Below are 19,525 nucleotides of genomic sequence, written 5' to 3' on the forward strand. Positions count from 1 at the left end.
GCCTTCAACACACACACACACGCAGCGCATTCACAGGAAGATAGCTTTGACCAAACACACAAAGCTCGCCGCCAAACTCTCTAAATGTCACCGATCCATCCTGGAGGAAGAGGCGAGGCTAAGGAGCCTTGGAGCACAGCTATTGGTCGGTTTGGAGGAAAGTTGGGTTTATAAGGCGGCGAAGTGGTCCAACGCGTCAGGAAAAGGGAAAGTCTTGACAAGCCTTCTTCAAGAGGCGCATCGATGGAAGGAAACGGAGAGGCAGACTTTGTTTTGTAGATCTGAGAAGAGCTCGAGCTGACGAACACCAACATCTGGTTGAAACGTGGAAGAAGAATTAACCTTTGACCTATCACGGCTGAGGAGCTTTTTGAGAATTTTATCCTTAACAATCAAAGAAAGAGCGCCTGAGGAATCAGGACCAACTTTAAAGCTGTCACAGCAAATGTCAACATCTGCTGCATCTCTGACACAAACACGAAGTCTGAAGGATGAGCTGAGAGTGATCGATCGACTTTGAGAAGAAGTGAAGAAGACGTCCTTCAGAGATTCAGTTAGTTTAAAGACAACTTCCTGTTCTTTTTAAGTGTGTATTAACAGCCACCATGTTGAACCGAGCAGCCCCAGAGTCTTTGGTGAAGACACTTGTGATAATGTTGCTGATTCCTGTGATGGGATTTGATGCCGCACCAACTCAGAAAGGTAAGAAAACCAATGACGTCTTCCAAAGTCTACCTTCATAAACTGGGTCCAAGAGATTCACTGATCTCCAATCGTCCACCGTGACCTGTCTGTGACATTCCTCTCATTCCTCACAGATCTCTCAAAGTGTCATTATCTCTCAGCTGCTTTGTTGCAGCATCTTCGACGTCACTGCGCACACACATAAACACACAGCTCTTATGTCACAGCTGAAGACCCCGTAGCAACTCTGTGGAATCCACGCTGAGATAATGTGTGTGTAATGTGTGTGTGTTTAGGAGCACTTAAGGGTAATGTGTGTGTGCAGAGATTGGACTCTGGGTCAACCACTGCTCTCCATGTTCCCTTCAGGGTTTGTGAAACCACCACATCCTCCTCCCAGTCTCACCCACGCACCAGAGAAGTCTCCAAGCCAGTTCCTGAAACACTGGCTCCTGAGTACCAAAGCAGCCGGGGCGGACCAGATAACGAGACTGGCAGACAGAACCACGGCGGGGATGACCACCACAGGGGGGCGTTTGAGGCTGGTCAGTCCGGATAAAAGAGCCCAGATGCTGAAGATGATCTCAGCGCTGGAGGAGCTGCACAGGACTTTCAACAGCACCCTGAGCTCACGGATCACCATCATGCCTCGAGGTAAGACACCGTCAGGATGCTGGGTTTGGTAGTTTGAATCTTCATGAGGAGAAAAGACTCTTTTAATGGAGCTGTTTGTTTTGTTTTTCTTCAGCCAGCAGCAGACATCCAGGAAGGAAGAATAAATTGGTAGGTCCTGCAAAAAATTGTGATTAACTTTGATTTTTATCTGCCTGAGAGGAAAAAGGGATCATTGTCTGAGTCTGTCTTCTGTGGTTAAAGCTTCCAGGTGCTGATGAGAGGTTAAAGCAAACGACCGCAGCCCCAGCAGCTGTCAACAGCACCGCCTCCAAAACCAGTGCAGACGTGGTCGTGCCCAGTCTGACTGGTCGCAACTTCAGGAAGTCGCTCCCTCCGCAGAGCAGGAAGACCAACAAACGAGGTGAGAGGTGCTAAACTTTGGTCGCTAAATGTCTCTTTAATTTCTATAAACTAATGACATGTTCTCTTTTTTTGTCTCTAACAGTGTGTTTCTGGAAGTACTGCTCCCAGAACTGATCAGCCACTCTCCCATCTTCTCCTTTAACATCCATCATCCTTCATCCATCATCCATCCAATCAACTTTAGGTCTTTCAGCTTCTTGTGTACGGTAAGCTGTGTCTATCTTAAACTACGTTAATGAGGCAGCAGGGTAACACTCTGAAACGTTACAATAAAGGGATTTATTTCCCACGTGCTAAGGGTTAAATCAGTTAGAATCTAAATAGATCCACCATCCATCATCCATCCATCCCTCCATCCATCTCCCCTCCTCTCCTCTGGCTCTTCTCTGACCTCTGAGCGCTCGGAGACTGTCGCCGTGGCATCCGGAAGCCCCGCACCCACTCCCCCTCCCTCCTCCGACTCCGGCGCCAGCCTGGACTCGGACCTTTTCTTTCGCTCATTAATTAACAAGACTGACCAATCAAAGGAGACGATGTGTGCTCGAGGCCGGGCGCACGGACAAACACCCCATTAACCATTTTTCCCCGCCCTTATGAGACGAACACACCTCACTTTGAATGTGTGTGATGACTTTAAAATAAAGCTGAATTCTAGCATGGCAAAAACTCACTGTGACAATAAAGATGGAGATTTTATTTTTTTACAGATACACTCTCTTCAGTTGTTCATTACAAAGGTCAACAAAGGTCACCTTGAGGATTTTAACAGCTGCCTTCACAGGTACAGAACAGGTCGCCAGTCAGGCAGTGTTAGCTCACAGCTCCACATCATGAAGACAGGAACATTCCTCCTCTGGGCGTCTCTATGGTGATTGAGCAGTGTGTGTTTGCCGTCTGGATGTGCAAACTGTGGGTCATTACACTCAGGGGGTTTCCGCAGGGGTCACCATCACTGTCGCCCCGGAGATGAATGTGTGTGTCTGTACATTCTTTAGCGTTACGTGTGTGTCAGCTTATCATAAAATCACAGACAATTAAAAATGAAATTGTGATAAAATCAGTTTATTAAAGATTCTCCTCAGCGAGGATGTAAGGCCAGAACACAGGAGGAGGCTGCCAAACACAGAATGGCGTCTAGTCCAAAATAACCCCTAACTCTACTCGTCCAACAATGAAACAGTTGATTCAACAAAATAAAGCTGCGTTCAGAGGAGCTCGTAATCGTTAATTAAAAACATTTGTATACTTGTTAACAGAAAAATGAACTAGGTGAATTTTTCAACCACAAAGTCCAGTTCAGTGAAACCATCCAGCACCAAATCCCACAGAATTACATACAAAAGAAGTATGTTAAAGCGAATCATGATATGAAGATGATATCATCAGCGTAGAGAGTTAACGTGAAGTAAATTAGCTGTCTGAGGAAATGTACAAATACAAAGACTCTTATCTAACAAAACACAACATTTAATTCAACACTACTACTGATTCATTAACATGGTTTAATCCAGTGAGGTTAAGATTAGGGTTATGTATTTTATACAGAGTCCCCATTTTCAGTTTGAGACGTCGAGCGGACTGTGCGTGCAGAAGAGTCATAAAAGTCATGAATGGGCTTCATCAAGTAAGGCTTTAAAGATAATTCCTATTTTTAAAATCTGGAATTATTTTAGCAGTGTCAGCTAAATTTAGGCTCAATTTGTCATGCTGCAAAGGCGGACAACTCCACAAGGGGGCGCCAAAAAGACTCCAAGCACTCAAAAGTCGACCCATTGCATTCACATATCAAGAGGCCGTGTTTGATAGAGCAGTAAAGGAAATTGAAGTTTACATGATTTTAAAGAGTTAAAGTGTCAGATTTTAGTGTATATACAAATTAAAAAGGCCTGATTGGCTGTGCTGCTTGTAGTGACAAAAAAATGCAAGTTTTAATAAATGTTGATTAATATTTGTAAAAAGATCGTTAAAAAGTTTTGACATCTCACATAAAAGGAGCTGAATCCCTGTCTAGTCTCTCCCCCATCTCCCCTATTTGATTCTCTTTGCAACATCCAGGTAGGCAAACTGAATCTCCTTCTCAGCCGGGCACGTCCTGATGAACTCCTCCCTCTTGTAGGCGCTGTTTAAGTACCTCCAAATGCCCGTCATATCAGCCGGGATCTCAAAGCCGCGGTATCTCTTGGCTACAATCTGCAAATAAAAATATGAGAGCAGGGGTTAGTTTGCAGGAAGTGTGAGAGTATTCAAGGAGTCTAGAGTCAAGCCATTAACCTTTAGGATGTGGAGTTTAGGCAGCAGGTTGCAGTCTGCCAGAGTAAGCTCGTTTCCGTCTAAGAAGCTCCGAGTGGACTCGGGCACGTCTCCTGAAGCGTTGGCGTCAATCTCCTCTGACAGGGGAGTCCGCAGGAATTCATCCAGTCGCTTGAGGGACTTGAGCAAGGCTTTCTCTAAACCTGCAGTGAGAAGAAACAGAAGAAGAAGAAGAAGAAGAAGAAGCATGTGGGGTCAATCACGCCATGTTTTGCTTTTAGTGTTAGCTGCCGTAACCAGGATAGGACGCTCACCCTCGTTGATGTCTTTCCGTGGATTTTTGATGTAAGCCGAGAACTTGGCGAAGACGTCGATGCCTGCTGTGTTTGCTTCTGGATGTCTGGCGGCCAGTTTGGGGTATCTGGTGTTGAAAGCATAGTAAAGAAGTTCCAATTACCACAACCAACTCAACAAGATGTATACTTCCTGTTCCTGTGAATATCCTCGCACCGTGGTGGGGTTAGATTCTCCTCCAGGAACTCCTCGATCATGTTTACGTCGATCTTGACCTCGCCGTTGAACGTCACAAAAGGAGGGTTTGTTCCCGGAGCGAGGTCCTGTAGGTCAGCTGGCTTTCTATCAGCAGGAAACAGCACAAAGAGGGAGAAATATTACAGATGGAAACACATTCAGAAGGAAAACATGTGAACAGAGCTTCTTACCGTTTGAGATCAACGGTGGTGACGTTGAAGATGACTCCTTTAAGCCACAGGATCATGAAGAGCCTCTGGGAGAACGGACAGTTGCCGACGCTTTCCCCATCACTTCCAGCCTGTACACACACACATTTCATTTCAAACTCCAACTGCATGTGGAAGTTCATCCTCACCTTTGCTTACCTTAACGTACAGCTGAATGGTCGGGTAGCCTAGTTTCTTGACTGCAACGTCATACAAAGACATGTTCAGAGAATCCACTCAGGCTGAGACAGAGCCACAAAAACCAACAACTAGCTCCATTTCTCTCCTCTGGTCCATCTGCCTGCTCCTCAGACTGCTCGCTGTTTTATTTTTTCTGTCTTCTCTGGTATGTTAGTGTCTCCTCACACAATCACTCTTTGTCAGAACAAATAGTAAAACCCTCAAAGGAAAATTTGCGTTGAAACACAACATCACGTGGTGTTATTCAGCCTCTACCAAACCCCTGACAACATGATACTGAAGTTTACTACTTAAGTGTTTTTTGGTGAGAATTCACTAAATTGTATTCAGCGATGATGAAGCTGAGAGTAAAGCCTCACCATGAAGTGGGCGGCATGGAATCTGTGCTCCATCCATCACCGGACACTCACACAATCAACTCAGTGTTTGCGAAAAGATCTTTTTCACACCCGGGAACACAAAGTGACTTTGACGCAGTAATATTTACAGTATCCTCGAAATATCCATCTGAAGTCAAACGTGACAGGAGTGATAGGTTTTAGCTTATCATGACCAGTGGGAATGTAGAAAAGCTCTTCAGATATATTTCTAGAAGAAAAAGAAGGAAGGAAAGAAAGCCGAGTTGTCAGCAAAAAAAAAAAAGGAAAAAAAAAACAGCGGGTTAATCAGCTTACAGGGAGAGAATGCAGAGATTAACCCAGCCTGCATGCTTCTGGCTGCAGCACAACACTTTTGATCACTGACACCTGAGAGAGACTCACGACCACGATGTAAACTGTAAAGATTCACATGTTGCAAACTTGCTTTCACTCAGTGTAACCCTCTGTTGTTATTATTTACTGTTTGTTTTCACCGTCACAAACTGTGCGTCTCAAGTGCCGTTGAGTCCGGCTACCCAGAAAACACTTGAGCCTTCTCTTAATTTTTCCATCAACCTCAGCCGTCGCTGCCAGCAGAGTGCCCCTGACAAAGGACGCCATTGTTCCCGTGTGAGCTCCCACAGAGAACAAGCTTTTTGTGCGTACATGTGAAGCAAGGCTCAGAAATAAGTGTGTTTTTTTTTTTTTTTTTTAAACCTCTGCTGGCCTTCAGGAGGCTGCTCTCCTTCTTATTCTCAGCTCATTTAAGACTACTGCGGAGGATGCTGAGGATCACACGTGCAGACAAAATACTTAACAGTCCGTATTGTCTCCACAACCTTTAGATCGCATGCTCGGCCAATAGGCCTCCGTGCCTGGTGGATTAGGAATCACTGTCTTAACGAGATAACGTAAGGAGATCAAGATGGGGTTTCTCTATCACTCACTCGCTGTCTGTCTCTCACTTAGAGAAGATTAAGAGCCAATAAAGAAGTCAAAGGCCAGCAGACAAAGGGTGGTTACGTTGTTGGACACTTACAGAAAATTTAACCAACTTTGAACGTGCCTTTAGCTCTGAGTTTGTTTTGGCAGATTGAAAGGATTACGTAGATTTACATCGTGTTGTTTGGCCCGTGGCTTTTTTTAATGTGGTCTAGCCTCCAGCTCGCCACGAGACTACTCAGCCCCATGTGAATGTTGCTTCAGCACTTCTTAATCTGGTGTTTATCAAATTTCAAGCCATTCTCCCAATGAATGGGACTCAAAAACAAGTCAACATTAACCAATTCAGAGCTCATATCCTTGGTCACAACGAATGAGGCCGTGTATGGACCAAGAAATACCAATCCAAGACCGGTTTTGTTAGTACCAAAGGTTAGTTTATTACCTTTACGTAGAGGGAGATCTCATAGTCCTGGTCTGGGGGTGTTTTGCAGTTCCTCCGCAAAGGAGGCCGAGGACTCTCCACCTTCTTCCGGGACACCAGTTTCACGTCCTCGCCCTTCTCCTCGATCGTTTCCTCCCGCTGAGGCATGTACGACTGCCCATCCTCCATCAGCACCACCCGCTTCTTCTTGGCTTGCTCGTCCCTCTTTCTGGTTCTGTTCAGTGTTTCGTCTTTGATGACCGACTTCAGCTCCTTTATCCAGTCCACTTTCCTGGATGGACTTTTTGGACTTTTCCTGTCAGGAGACTTTGCGGCCTCTCTCACCGCTTCCCTCAACGCCTCTCTGGCCAGTTCCTTTCTCCCCCTCTCGGCTTGCCAGCCGTCTTTTTTCACAGGTCTCAGTTCTTTCCTCCAGTCTTTCACTTTTGTCACCCTCTCTTCTCTGGGATGGTCTCTTCTAATCCAGTCTGTGTCTTTTCTCCTGGCTGCTAACACCTTCGGCGTCTCCATTTCTTCTCTCCACGGCGGCTGCTGCTCAGGACACAAGACCCCGTTTTCCATCTTCTGCTTCAGTCCTTTGACTCTTCCGTTTATATCCACCTCGGTCCCTCTGGCCTCTTCTCTCGGCTTCTCCTTCATTTCTGATTGTCCTGTCTCTTGCACCTGTTTCTCTTCACTCTGAATGACATCTTCTATCTTGGTTTTAGTGTCTTCCGGAGGAGGAGGTGGAGGAACAGCAGCAGGCTGTTGTTCTTGGGTTTCCCTCCCGAGAGACTCCTCCAACTCTTCAACCTCATCATCCAAAACAGTGACGGGCTCCTCTGCAAACTCAACTCCTTCGTCCACCTTCTCCTCCACTTCTTCTTCCTTCTCATCCTCTTCGAGGTCCTGCTCTTGTAGATCTTCCTGTAAGCTCTCCCTTCGATCTGTTTTTGCTTCTTTGATGGGTGAGGGATGCTCTTGCAGTTCGCTTCCTCCATCGGTAGAGGTTGTGTTATTCTCGTCAGATAAAACTTCATCCTCAAACTTCTCAGGTTCAACTTCGCTGTCCTCTTCGAGCTCGTAGGCCTCCTCCACCTGCTCCAAATCCTCATCGTCCTGTGTGTCCAGGGTTATCTCATCAATGTACTGCTGCACCCGACTGGAAGGATCCACCCTGATCCTCTCTGGATACTCTTCCTCAATGGATGACTTTCTAACATTCTCAACTGTCCTTCTCTCCTCGTCCTTGCTCTGTCTTTCTTTGACAAGTTTTGCAAGAGCACTAACCCCGACCTGTCGCATGTGCTCTTCCTCATGTTCTCTCTTGCTTAGCTCCACGATCCTCGGTTTCTCGATTGCTACCTCTGTCTGAACCTTATCTTCTACAGGTGCGTAGGCTGGTTCTGGTTTCTCTACCCTCTGATTGTCTTTTCTTCCCCTGATGTCTGGAACATCTTGAGAGGGAGACATGACTCTTTCCATGACTCTTTCCTCTTTCTTCTTAATTCCCTGGTTCTCAACTTTCACCTCAACACGGATCTCTTTTTGCCGAGGGATGTTACTGCTAACGGACTCGACCGCCTGTTTGACAAACTTAGAGCTGTCCTTCACGTCAATGTTTTTGATTTTGTCTTCATTCTCCCTGATAAGTCTATTAGTCTGATTGGACGCAACTTTAATGGCGCTGACCGTTTCAAAAGGTATGCTATTGTCGTGCATATTCAAGGCTTGGCGAGTATCATCCCGGATATTTGCTTGCTCGATTCTCCTGACAGGAGCAGGACTCAGTACTTTTTCTGTGACCTTACGAGCAGTGGGTGGACTGACAACTTTTGCTCTGTCTATGTCATACATAGGTAACGGTTTGGCCTCTACCGACTCTTTAAAATGAGCGACTCTGTCCTGAACGTGCCCCGTAACGTCAGCCCTCAAGACGACCTGATTCCCCTTTAACCCATTGCCTCTGTCATTCGTCTTCTCCCACCTTACCCTCATTTCTGGACTTGCTACCAACGCTTCTTGTACAATTTCCCCCTCCTCGTCGTCATCATCTTCTCTTGTGTCTAAGATCTGCACTCGACCTTTCTTGACTGTGATCAGTGGTGAAAAGTGTAGTCTATTCACCACTGCTGTCTGTGTGTCTTTAGACTTGGCCTCAATATCTCTCCCTCTTGGCTGCTCATCTATCAAGTCAAGCTCTTCCAGTGCAACTTCCAGTCCTTCATCCCCATTTTCCTCTGGGCGCTCAGCTCCTGCCTGGCTTTCTCTCCTTACTCCATTTGACAACAAGGCGACTGAGATAATCCTCCTGTCTTCTCTACTCTCCTCGACTTCTTGTGCTTCTCCTGCTTCTTCCATCATCAAAACATCCTCTCCTACCTCTTCGGCCAGTTCCACCTCATCGTCTTCCTCCTCTGCCTCCTCTACATCTCTTCTTCTCGGGGTATCCATGTGTGGATGAATACTCAGTGGGCTGTGGTAAACAGCACCTTTTGCCAAGGCTGGGTTTGGGCGAGAGCCTGAATGAGCCATTTGAAAAGTTTGAGGAAAAATCTTTGACACTTACTTCGACAAACGTATTCTCATAAGCTGTGGAAGTTTCCAGTTTCAGGATAAGGTCCAAAAGTCAAACTTTGTGTATGACTGAAAAAGTCTCAAAAAAGTCTCTCAATGTTTTTAATGTTCAAGGCAAGATTCCAACGTCACAGGATGACTTAAATCCTCGAATAACTCCAAAGCTGCTCTGTGAAGGAAAACTTTTGTTGGAGTATGGGTTTCCACCTCGGCTACAGAATTGTTCCAAGAAAAGCCCCAAACCAGAGGGGTCCAGATATGTGATCACCAGACAGTTTGTAAAATCCAAACAAGTTCAAGTTTAGATTTAAAGTAAACGCTCCTTTTGCTGTTTGAGGCTGTGGCTCTGGAATTAGTGCTGCACCTTAAGCAGAGTTAGACAAATACAATTTACCTCTCTCTCTCTCTCTCTCTCTCTCTCTCTCCCTCTCTCTTTGTCTCTCACTCACTCTTTCTTGCTCTCTCTCTCTCTCTCTAAAGGATTATATGGACTCTGATCCCCACATGACCTGCAGCTTAAACCCCTCTGCCACCCAGGGACTAGCACCAGTCGAGGTGAAGTTCCTTAACACACACACACACACACACACACACACACACACACACACACACACACACACAATCGTGTACATACAGTGCTCCAATAACCTGCAATATGTGTTACCACCACAAGAGGGCAGAATCTTGACTTGAAGCACTAACCCTAACCCTTGTCTGCGATTGTGTTCATATAGATCTTTTCACAACTTTTGTTGTTGTTTAATGGGAAGTAGAGCTTATGATAGATGTATTTTAGTGTGTTTTAAACTAAAACACTCTCAAAGTTGACTCTAACAATATTTGAAATGACAGGTTTATTAAAATAACTTGTGTTACATGTTGCTAGATAACTAACAAGTAGAAATTTACATGTAACTGAAAAAAAATCACAATTCAAAGCCTATTAAAAAGCAACATTCACGTGCCCCACAGACGCTGGGAATTATAAAATTCAAAGTGTCCCGTCAAATTAAACAGTGTTAAAATGATTTATGCATGACAAAAATAACTTACAGACTATCTGGTCCGTTAATGGATGCAGTTAAATGATTAAAAAAATCAAACATATTCAAACGGTTATTTATTTTTCCTTCGGGATTCATTTGATAAAATTTGTCGTTCGTTTTTACGTTTCTTTTCACTGCAAGTGAACGCAACTACTCCGCTCAACCGGAAAGTCATCACGGCTTCAGCGTACGTCATTTCCTTTATCCTCTGCGCAGCGCTAGCTGAATTGTCAATAAGGCTCTTTTGTTTTTTATTTTAAAATATAATAATGTAATTTAAGAGTTTTAGAACACTATCTACCAGTGTGGACCTTCGTTTGATAAATAATTAAAAATAATATTAACGGAATATCGCGTGTTTGGCTTGTTTGAAGTCGGCTTATGGTCTCCTGGTTAGCATAAGTTGCTAACCAGCTTAGAGCAGATTCAGAGATAATACACTCAAGAGCTTTTACATCTGTTGGCTGTTTGGAGTCAAACATCACAGCCCGGCTCGGATAACAACATATTATCATGAAATAACTCCCGCTGCTGTAATCGGTGCGTATGAGGCTCCCGTTGTTTGGACGGTAATGAGACATGTATGAAGGGCGTTAGCCAGCTCTGAACACTCTGTTGATTCTCTCGTTTGTTGTGTTGACAGAGGATTGTGTGTTCAGCTGTGAGTCGTGATGCAGAAGGCAGAGAATGGACGTGAGGAGGAGGCGACTGTTGATGTGCAGTTCACGGATTTACCAAACGCACTGATCGCCTGCAAGGTGCCGGAGGATCTGTTTGATGAAGGCAGTCTGAAGGTAAGAAGGAAACACTCACAAAAACTGAAATACAGCTCACATGGGTAGTATACAAGTGTTGTTATATATTTTTTCCTACATGGGGCTTGAATACTGTAAGTAGGCTTCATTTGGGCTTTCATTTACGACTTTAACACTATAAGATCACAATGTCCAAGTTTTGCTTAAAAGGCCACAAAAGGTCATTTTGACAGAAGTCAGATTTGATTGTGCGCAATAAAGTAGGATCTGTTTTATTGCATAAAAACAAACATAATGTACATTTTCCCAAGCTGATTAGTAAAGTCCTCTGTTTGCACATCAGGGTTTATTGACACATGGGCTCTTGTTTACATACTGTGTTGTCAAAGCAAGAGCTAATGAAAGCAATCTGCTCTTCCCATAAAAGCTGGTAATTTGTAAAACCATCCTTGATTTTGATCTGTACATCAAAGTAGCACATTATACAACAGAGCAGCTGTAACAGATCTCCATGCTCTGCCTGCATCTGTTAAGAATGAAAGTTTCCATACTGAGATACTGTCATACCCTTTTCTCTTATATCATAATAGATCCCTAGCATGTAAAACTGTGTTTTCCAAAACCCTGATTTGATTATTCTAGTATTATTTAATGTTCTCAGATTTAATCAAAACATATTGAGTGCTATTCTAAGAAAGTATCTCAATATTCCGGCCAATGTAGACAAGAAAAATCATGTTTTGTAATTTGCAGAAAGAGGCCCCAGTTTGAGATTCACTTTTCCACCACCAGATGGAGTCACCAGTTCAATAGTTGTTTGATCTGACTGGATTGACAGCTCTAGCTTCCACTTCCTGGCTTCTTAGTCATCCTGATATCTTTAATGTCTAAACCTGAATAGCTGCAGTTTAATTTTACCTTTCTGGATGAGGCACAGGGAGCGGTGACATCAGACGTGACTGGAAAGTTTCCAATAATACTCAGCCTGACATTTTCTGCCTGGGTGTTGTGTAACACTTGTGCTGGAGAGCAGATAGGAAAGAGAGGAGCACACCTCAGGATGGAGGGAGGGAGGTGGTTGAGTTTGGTGTGTATGTTTGTTATCAACACACATGTAAGTGATCTGATTATTATGCAGACGTGCTCATCAGTCTGAGAAAGACTCAGAGAGTGGAAAAAGCGACTCAGTGGAAAGCAGCCAGGCTCTCAGGGAGCTCATCTCGCTCTTTGTATCATTAGGAGAATATTTGTTGAAGGGAAAACTTTTACACAAAGAGCGGGAAGGCCTCTGAGACGCTCTGAATTCCTCTGCATTGCCGTAAAATCGCTGTTATGATGTGTGAGGTGGGATCCTGTGGAGACGGACAAACCTGACAGCTCATTAACACATACGTCTAATTGTTGATATACACACGGTTGATTTAGCAGACACACGCACAGACAGCGGAGCGGGATGCGGGGTTTGCTGATGTCGGTGGAAAAGGAAAAGCGACTGAGCAGAAAGGGGAAAGGGCACGTGGTGAAACAACGACCTGTGTTGTCTTTTTGTTGTTTTTTCCCGCTGCTTCTTTCTTTTTCCACCAGGCGTTTACAAGAAACACAAGGTCAGCTGATGTATGGTGTGGTAAAATGTTCCACTGAGGCATGAATTCTTGAGGATTGGGTCAATCTGGACTTTCCATCCACACTGTAAACGATGTTACTTCAGGATACTTCAGGGTAAACTAGGTCAAACTCATGTTCCCTCTTTATTAAAGTCACATGCTTGGAATAGTCATACATGCTGCAGAGAACAGGACATTTGTGTTGTATTTTCCAGCGTGTTGTGTAAGTTGTTCCTGGTCTAAGTGGAGCGGAGCGCTGACTAAAGGGAGCATTAAGAAACCAGCATGGAAGCAGCGATCTGGGTCAGGGAAAACTCTGATGTAGGTCTGGAAAGTCTGGTAGACTTTTCCAGGAGGACACACCCAACAGCAGCACCCAGACTCACACACAGCTGTTATCATTTGGATTATAAAAGTGTGTGTGTGTGCAGCGTGCAGCTAAAAAAAGGAAGTCGTTTCACCAGAGTCACACAAACAAGTTTTAAAGCAAACGGAAAATCTGAGCACTTTGTTTGCCGGACCTCGGCTGACTCAGACTGCACAGAAAAAAAGACGGGAGAGATTTACGGTTGTTTTCTGCAATTGTCTGTAAGTGCAGCGGCTGGGCGGCGGAGCTGGAAAAGGGGCGGATGTGTCATCGCGGTCCTTGGCCTCTTTTTCCTGCTCTGATGTGGAATTGTTCCCAAAGCCTTGAGGAAACAGTCTGTCAGCAGAGTCTGGCTTCCGTAACCTGACGCCCTCTTTGGCTGAAAGTGAAGGAAACATGGAATCAGATGTGTCACTGGAATCCACCGAAAAGTCCGAGACGCTCTGACTGATCTGGAGGCTCTGTTCTGGACTGGACGTGTGAGGTGTTGTTGTGGATCCAGCAGCTGGAGTCCTGCGTGAACACCTGTCTGCCTCTCTGTCCAGTGAGGGAATGGAAAAAAATGGGAAGATGAAACAAAAACATAGTGGTGGAAAAAATGCAGGGCTGAGCACGCACACACACACTCTGCCACACACACTTAGCGGCTGCAGCAGGGTGAGGTTGAGGTCTGGAGATGATTAGCACCTACACACACACTAACGCAGAGTGGCACGGTAATGTTTAACATCAACAAACAACACTTACATGAGAGCATGGGCTTCGCTGTGGGGACGTTACAGCGCTTTATTTTCCACTCACACATTTTCCGTGCGGCGTGAGCTGTTAGTCATTTTCAGCGTGTGTTAACACCTGCGCTCCACGTGTACAGTGTCAACTCCACAGTCTAATGGTTTATTATGGGAGACGCTCCAAGCGGGCTGGAGGAACCAGAACCTGAATCACTCCAGACAGCATGAGCCAATCACACCCTCGTTTTTTATTTGATATGGAATAACAACTTTTTTGCATCCCTCATAATTTTGCTTTTTAACTTCTGTTTGGCTGTTTTTCCACTTGACATGCTCCAACCTGTCAGACTGAATCCTCGTCTTCCTGGAAGAACAAACAGTACGCTGCGAGCAGCTCAGGATTTACACCTTCTGCCAAGTCAGTCCTGAAATTTGTCAGTGAATCAGATCATTCTTCTTTCTGTTGTGAGACATTTCTCGCTTAATGTCCCTTAAATAATGAGCATGGTTGAACAAAGCACTTTCTGCTTCTTTATTTTGTTTTGTCTGGAAGAAGATTTGACTCACACACAGACACACAGGTGCAAGTGTTGTCTTTCCAACTGCTGGCTCCACACACTTGAAGCTCTCTGCTATTTATACCTCATAAAAGCGTGTTATCAAACTGCATACTTTCCATGAGCAGCACCTCTTGTTTTGGAGCCTCTCTCCGGGTTCATTCATCTGAGCGCAGCCTGACACGTGTTTTCCACGTCTTGCTCTGCGCGCCCTGGAGTCAGGTGATCCGTCTTTGGTATGTGTGTGAAATCAAAGAGGTGAAAAGGCTCATTGTCACACTTTTTTTTCCACCCGACAAAGGGGTTTTGTCCGTGGTTTAAATGCAACAAAAAGCTGATTAATGCGTCACTTTGCTGTGCGGTGAGGTCATTACTTTCCAGTGTGTCTGCGAGGAGACACTTTGCCCTTCTTTCTGTCTGATTAGTCAGCACTGGCCAGTATCAGTCAGCGGAGGAGCAGGAGAGGAGGAGAGGAGCCGTCCCTCCCTCTGCTGCAGCCGATTGGCTCCCACTGACTGAACGAATGAATGAGGCCAGAGTGAGGGGAGGGAGGGGATTGTGGGTAATGCGTCATCGGCTGGCAGGAGCTCATAAAGCAGCTGAGGAACAGCAGGAGAGAGAAGGAGACGGCGCGAGCTCACAGGAGGGTGGAGGATCCTTTTTTTACGTCTTTTCACCTGAAAATCTGGAAGATTCCTTCAGTGTGGATGTGCTGCAGGCTCCAGTGAGGAGGGAAGGAAAGGAGTGACAGGAAAAGGAAGCAGAGGTTGGACCCTCAGGAGATCCAGACAGGATAACCTTGGAATGTGGGTTAGGAGGTTACACGCCAACTGAGGCGACAGGAACGCGGCGTGGTGGATCTGCCTCAACGGAGCAAGGAGCATCGATCCCACCCTTCTCTTCTGTCACCCTGGGGAAGGCAACGCTCCCCCGGTCCCCCCGATTTCCCCCTTCCTCTTCATCACCATCATCATCACTGTCACCACCTTCATCCTCTCGTAGCGCCTTCACGTCCTGCGTCAGGTGGAGAAGGTTCCGGCTGCCCGGGTCGCACATCATGCACATCAAGACTACGAAGTGTAACCGCTTCTGCCTGGTCGCCTCGGTGACCAACCAGGAAGTGTTCACCAGAGCGGAGGCGCAGGTAAGGGAGCGGCGTGGTCCTCCAACGCTGATTCTATGACAATAACCTCGATGAGGTCGCTGTGATGTCACTGGCGTTGACTGATTCCAGTGAATCAAAGGAGATGCATTGTAGGAAATGAAGGCTCCAGCTTTGATTGTGGTTTAGTTTGAGAGTCAAACCCCCAGCATGCTCCACTCTGTGTGTGTGTGTGTGTGACGGCTGGGCTGCTGCAGTGCAGTCCAGTGGTTACAAAATCCTGTGTGCTCACTGCAGGAGCCGGGATGACTCGCCAAACACTATTTTTATCCAAATATTCAAATGATGTGAGGGCTGCAGAGAACTTAGTGCTCCTCATCACTCGTTTTAGTCCTGGTTATGTGTCAAAACTAGCAAATGAGTCACTGCAGCGACTGCAGATTGGTGTGGAAGTGGATTTGCTCAGACCAGATCCAAGCCGTGCAGAAACCTGGAGTTAGGAAGTGAAAGCAGATGAACTCAGGGGCTCAAACCAGCTTTTGATTGAGCCAACTTCCTCTTCTTCTCTGGTCGTCCTCTGATTGTGTTTTTCTGTTTGCGTCACTGAAAAGAAAACAGCTCCTTCTGAAGGCAGAGGGGTCATTAGTGGGTCTCAGCGTCTTCTCCTCCTTACGCACACACAGATGTAGGCAGAGAGGTGTGTGTTTGAGGGATGCTTGATGAAAGATGTGTGTGTTTGAATAGCAGAGGGTGTAATTAACCCGCGTCTGTAATTTCAAGCGTGTAGAAATGGATTCATGTCAGCCGACTCCGTTTGTCCACCAAGGTTAGCCGTCCTCTTGGTTTTTCACTCTTAATTAGCGTCGGCAGCAATAATGGGGCGTGGAGAATTGAGGCCGTAGCTCTTCTGTGTGATACACACACACACACACACACACACACACACACACTGGAGGAAGGACAGATACAGTGTGTGTAACAGAGGCTATTTTTACGAGTTTTATTCCAGGAGCTCATCATGGTATTTATGTCCGCCTCTGACCTGCAGTGTTTGGTATTTATAGATGAGAAGAAACTGGTGCAGAGGATGCTCTCATTTCTCCTCCTCCTCATCTTCCTCTCTGTCTTTTCAGGCCACGTTTGAAACCCTCTTCCGCTCATTCGACCCTGAGGTGCAGTTCCAGTACTTCAAGTCCTTCAGGAGGGTCCGGATCAGCTTCAGTGACGCCCTGGCTGCAGCTGAGGCCCGGCTCCGGCTGCACAAGACCGACTTCAATGGGAAGGAGATGAGGCTGTACTTTGCTCAGGTGAGGCGTCCATCGTCAAAGGAAGGTCAGATTGTTTGATGTGTGGTCATGATGTTGGTGTTGACGTCACGTGTTTTTGTCTGTGCAGTCTGTGCACATAGGGAGCCCTCGTCTGGAGCCCCCCAAACCAGAGAAGCAGTTTCTGATCTCTCCACCTGCGTCCCCTCCTGTGGGGTGGGAGCAGTCTCAGGACGCCACGCCAGTCATCAACTATGATCTGCTGTGCGCCATCTCCAAGCTGGGACCAGGTAGACCTCACACTCTCACACAGATGAGGCGTCAGCGTCAGGAAATCAACCTTCAGTGTGTCTTAATCGTTCAAATCTATCTTTGATTCCAGGGGACAAGTACGAGCTCCACACTGCCACGCCCACCACCCCCAGCGTCGTCGTCCACGTCTGCGAAGACGAGCGCGGCGACAGCTCAGCGCCCGACGACAGCGACCAAGATGACAAGCCGCGCAACCCCCGACCGAAGATCATCCAGACGCGGCGTCCTGACTACAAAGCCCCCGTGGAGCAGTGAGCGACGCTCGGCAGAGGGGAGGGCGCTGGCATCGTGACGGCTGCAACATTTCATCTTGAAGTGATTTGACGAGAGCTGAGCACGCTCTCAGAGGTTTGAGGAAGGGTTTGGACTTTGTGGAAGCGCCTGAGGGTGCTGCGGAGTCCTGTAGACGAGCATTTCATAAGGCAGAGAGAAAACATAGAGTGCTGCATTCATGTTCCGTGGGAAAGAGAGGAACTCGAACTCCTGAGAGGAAAACAGTTTAGTCCTCAGATAGATGGAAGAGAAATCCAAGCTTTGTGTAGAAGAGTAGACAACATGACAAACTGATGATGTACAGAGAGGAGGAGGAGGAGGAATGCTCTGATGCTGATGAAGACTTGAATCTGACTTTGCTTGTTCCCACACGACATGAATGCAGCATCATTCAGAGAGTCCTGGTGAGTTTGGGAGCAGGAATAAAAAAGGATTTCTTTCTCAGACTGATTTTTTTGCTTGGGTGCTACATGTGTGTGTGAGTCTGCTGGCATGTGCTCTTTCACATCTTGTGTCACCACCTCGGAGACGGCGGCGGCGCTGCAGCTCGTTACTCTTCATCTGTTTTGGTGTCAGCTGTTTCGTGGTGGATGTTCAGTCAAGCTAAAGACGAGGAGTTTGAAGCTATGACGCTCTTTCTGTACTCATGTCTCACAGTGTTCCTCTGGGGTTGATGGGGTTTTATACTCTGCCTGTCTGTCTGTCTGTTAATCTGTCTGTCTGTCTGTGTTTGGCTGTAGTGTAGAAAATTCCTGTTGCTATGGGACTTTTAATGAGGCCAAATAACTCCTCAATTCCTGCTTTTTCTTTTTGGAAAGTGAACACTCCCACAGCTCTCTGAAACTTCAACCACGGTGAGACGTTGGATCAGAAAGAGACAAAAACAAATGTCTCCTGAGTGTCTGACTCCTGTAAGTAGAGAAAAGAAACCTGACATGTTGGTATTAATGTTGGAGAAGCATGTTTGTATTTGTGTAACAGTTACTGGTCCTGGTGTCAGCTGACAGCTCTGATGACTCCATGTGTAAGTGTGTAAGCTTTATTTTATTTAGCATCATCTTTAACACTGTGTCACTTTCCTTCACAATAATGTGTAAAAAAAGAAGTAAGCTCACTGTCACATGTAAAGGTTCATTCACAGGAACCGTTTCCTCCTTTATTTTCACTTTGAGTGCAAGCAGCTTCAGTAAACATTCAGAAAACGTTACACGCTGCTGCCATCGTCCTGTAGAATGTAACAACATGACTTGTGTTAAGCTGAAGTGGTTATTTGATTTTATTTCCTAGCTTCTATCAGTGGCTTTAGTTTGGTAGAGATCTTTATTTAAAGGTTGAAGTGCATGTTGAACGTCGGAAGCAGCACTGCAAAGCACACGACGCACTGCCCCTGAGAGCTCACCTGTCCCGTGTTTGGAGGACCGGAGGTTTGGTGAGGGTGTCAGTTTAGCTACTTTTGTACCACTGCTGTTTGATTCATGTATCTTTGGAGAAAAAAATCACTGAGTTACCATGAAATAAAGAGTTGAAGTTCACACACTGTTGTTGTCGATGATGTTATTGTCTCTTTCCAGCAGAGGGTGCTGTTGCTGCGTTTTCCACAGATACATGTACCCCAAATTGAATATGGCAGAAAAATATACACTGTCATCTAGTACTTTGATTAATTGAGGCAGTTTTTATCTTAATTTACAAATTACGTGTACAAATTAATAAAAAATAGATCAAGCAGCAGTGGCGCCATGTACTGTCTGTAAAGAGACACCACAGTGTTGAAATGTATGCACTTTAATTTATTTATTTTTATAATGATGCTTCTTTTCAACTCTTGACATTTTTCTACATTAAGCACAAAACGTAAACTAGCAGCTCCTCTGTGTTTAAGTTATTGTTAGTTAAAGCCCGGAGCAGTAAGCAATACTCTGCCGACATCTAGTGGCTAAAAGAGGTAGGTGCAGTTTTAGCGCAACATGTAAGAAGACCACGCTTTTTTTTTTTTTTTAATTATTTATTTTAAAACACAATCTAATATATTTACAAACGGTGATTAAATTGTATTATTTATTTCTGTAAAACTTATTTATTTATCTGTAATTATTTTATCTTTATCTTCTCCGTCTCTCGACTCTTGATTGGCTGATTATTCACTGAGAGGCGCCGCCTCCTATGAGCGGAAGATCCATAATTTTTTGCGTAAATAATCAATTATATAAAGAAAGAAAGAGTAATTAGGTTAAATGAAATTGAGAGGAAAATATTTTTCTTGTGCCGTGACGATGACGTTCTCGGCGGATGTGACGT

General features: G+C 45.5%; 3 protein-coding genes across 5 annotated transcripts; 2 read left to right on the forward strand and 1 right to left on the reverse strand.

Moving 5' to 3' along the window:
• The first annotated feature begins 212 nt into the window (after positions 1-212).
• On the forward strand, positions 213-2,374 carry urp2 (urotensin II-related peptide). The gene is made up of 5 exons (XM_074664825.1): positions 213-702; positions 1,054-1,338; positions 1,433-1,467; positions 1,561-1,720; positions 1,805-2,374. Exons 1-5 carry the CDS (start codon positions 606-608, stop codon positions 1,834-1,836), a joined length of 609 nt encoding a protein of 202 aa, XP_074520926.1. The 5' UTR covers positions 213-605; the 3' UTR covers positions 1,837-2,374.
• A 360-nt stretch (positions 2,375-2,734) lies between these two features.
• LOC141785796 (chloride intracellular channel protein 4) lies at positions 2,735-9,596 on the reverse strand. Of its 2 annotated transcripts, none has more exons than XM_074664316.1 (6): positions 6,660-9,596; positions 4,695-4,804; positions 4,483-4,608; positions 4,287-4,393; positions 3,994-4,175; positions 2,735-3,912 (listed from the first exon to the last, which is right to left on the reverse strand). In XM_074664316.1, exons 1-6 carry the CDS (start codon positions 9,171-9,173, stop codon positions 3,751-3,753), a joined length of 3,201 nt encoding a protein of 1,066 aa, XP_074520417.1. In that variant the 5' UTR covers positions 9,174-9,596; the 3' UTR covers positions 2,735-3,750. The 2 variants fall into 2 exon arrangements, with proteins under 2 accessions (XP_074520417.1, XP_074520418.1); XM_074664317.1 differs by lacking the exon at positions 6,660-9,596 and adding an exon at positions 4,872-5,242.
• An 862-nt stretch (positions 9,597-10,458) lies between these two features.
• Positions 10,459-18,759, forward strand: rcan1b (regulator of calcineurin 1b). Of its 2 annotated transcripts, XM_074664318.1 has the most exons (5): positions 10,459-10,801; positions 10,905-11,055; positions 16,511-16,684; positions 16,773-16,932; positions 17,025-18,759. In XM_074664318.1, the coding sequence occupies exons 2-5, from the start codon at positions 10,933-10,935 to the stop codon at positions 17,207-17,209; spliced, it is 642 nt and encodes a 213-aa protein (XP_074520419.1). In that variant the 5' UTR covers positions 10,459-10,801; positions 10,905-10,932; the 3' UTR covers positions 17,210-18,759. The 2 variants fall into 2 exon arrangements, with proteins under 2 accessions (XP_074520419.1, XP_074520420.1); XM_074664319.1 differs by lacking the exons at positions 10,459-10,801; positions 10,905-11,055 and adding an exon at positions 14,864-15,419.
• The last annotated feature ends 766 nt before the right edge of the window (positions 18,760-19,525 follow it).

This window comes from Halichoeres trimaculatus, unplaced genomic scaffold, assembly GCF_033239565.1.
Source record: "Halichoeres trimaculatus isolate MK-OKI-2021-1 unplaced genomic scaffold, fHalTri1.1 fHalTri1_scaffold_24, whole genome shotgun sequence".
Lineage (NCBI taxonomy): Eukaryota > Metazoa > Chordata > Actinopteri > Labriformes > Labridae > Halichoeres > Halichoeres trimaculatus.

What these genes read in the sequence shown, in the direction of transcription:
- urp2 (XM_074664825.1), top strand. Translation starts at nt 606, where the DNA reads ATGTTGAACCGAGCAGCCCCAGAGTCTTTGGTGAAGACACTTGTGATA. An exon ending in GATCACCATCATGCCTCGAG is followed by an intron (nt 1,339 to 1,432) that starts GTAAGACACCGT and finishes GTTTTTCTTCAG; the next exon opens with CCAGCAGCAGACATCCAGGA. An exon ending in CAGGAAGACCAACAAACGAG is followed by an intron (nt 1,721 to 1,804) that starts GTGAGAGGTGCT and finishes TGTCTCTAACAG; the next exon opens with TGTGTTTCTGGAAGTACTGC.
- LOC141785796 (XM_074664316.1), bottom strand. Translation starts at nt 9,173, where the DNA reads ATGGCTCATTCAGGCTCTCGCCCAAACCCAGCCTTGGCAAAAGGTGCT. An exon ending in ACGGAAAGACATCAACGAGG is followed by an intron (nt 4,176 to 4,286) that starts GTGAGCGTCCTA and finishes TTCTCACTGCAG; the next exon opens with GTTTAGAGAAAGCCTTGCTC. An exon ending in CTAAACTCCACATCCTAAAG is followed by an intron (nt 3,913 to 3,993) that starts GTTAATGGCTTG and finishes TTTTATTTGCAG; the next exon opens with ATTGTAGCCAAGAGATACCG.
- rcan1b (XM_074664318.1), top strand. Translation starts at nt 10,933, where the DNA reads ATGCAGAAGGCAGAGAATGGACGTGAGGAGGAGGCGACTGTTGATGTG. An exon ending in TGAGGCTGTACTTTGCTCAG is followed by an intron (nt 16,685 to 16,772) that starts GTGAGGCGTCCA and finishes TTGTCTGTGCAG; the next exon opens with TCTGTGCACATAGGGAGCCC. An exon ending in CATCTCCAAGCTGGGACCAG is followed by an intron (nt 16,933 to 17,024) that starts GTAGACCTCACA and finishes CTTTGATTCCAG; the next exon opens with GGGACAAGTACGAGCTCCAC.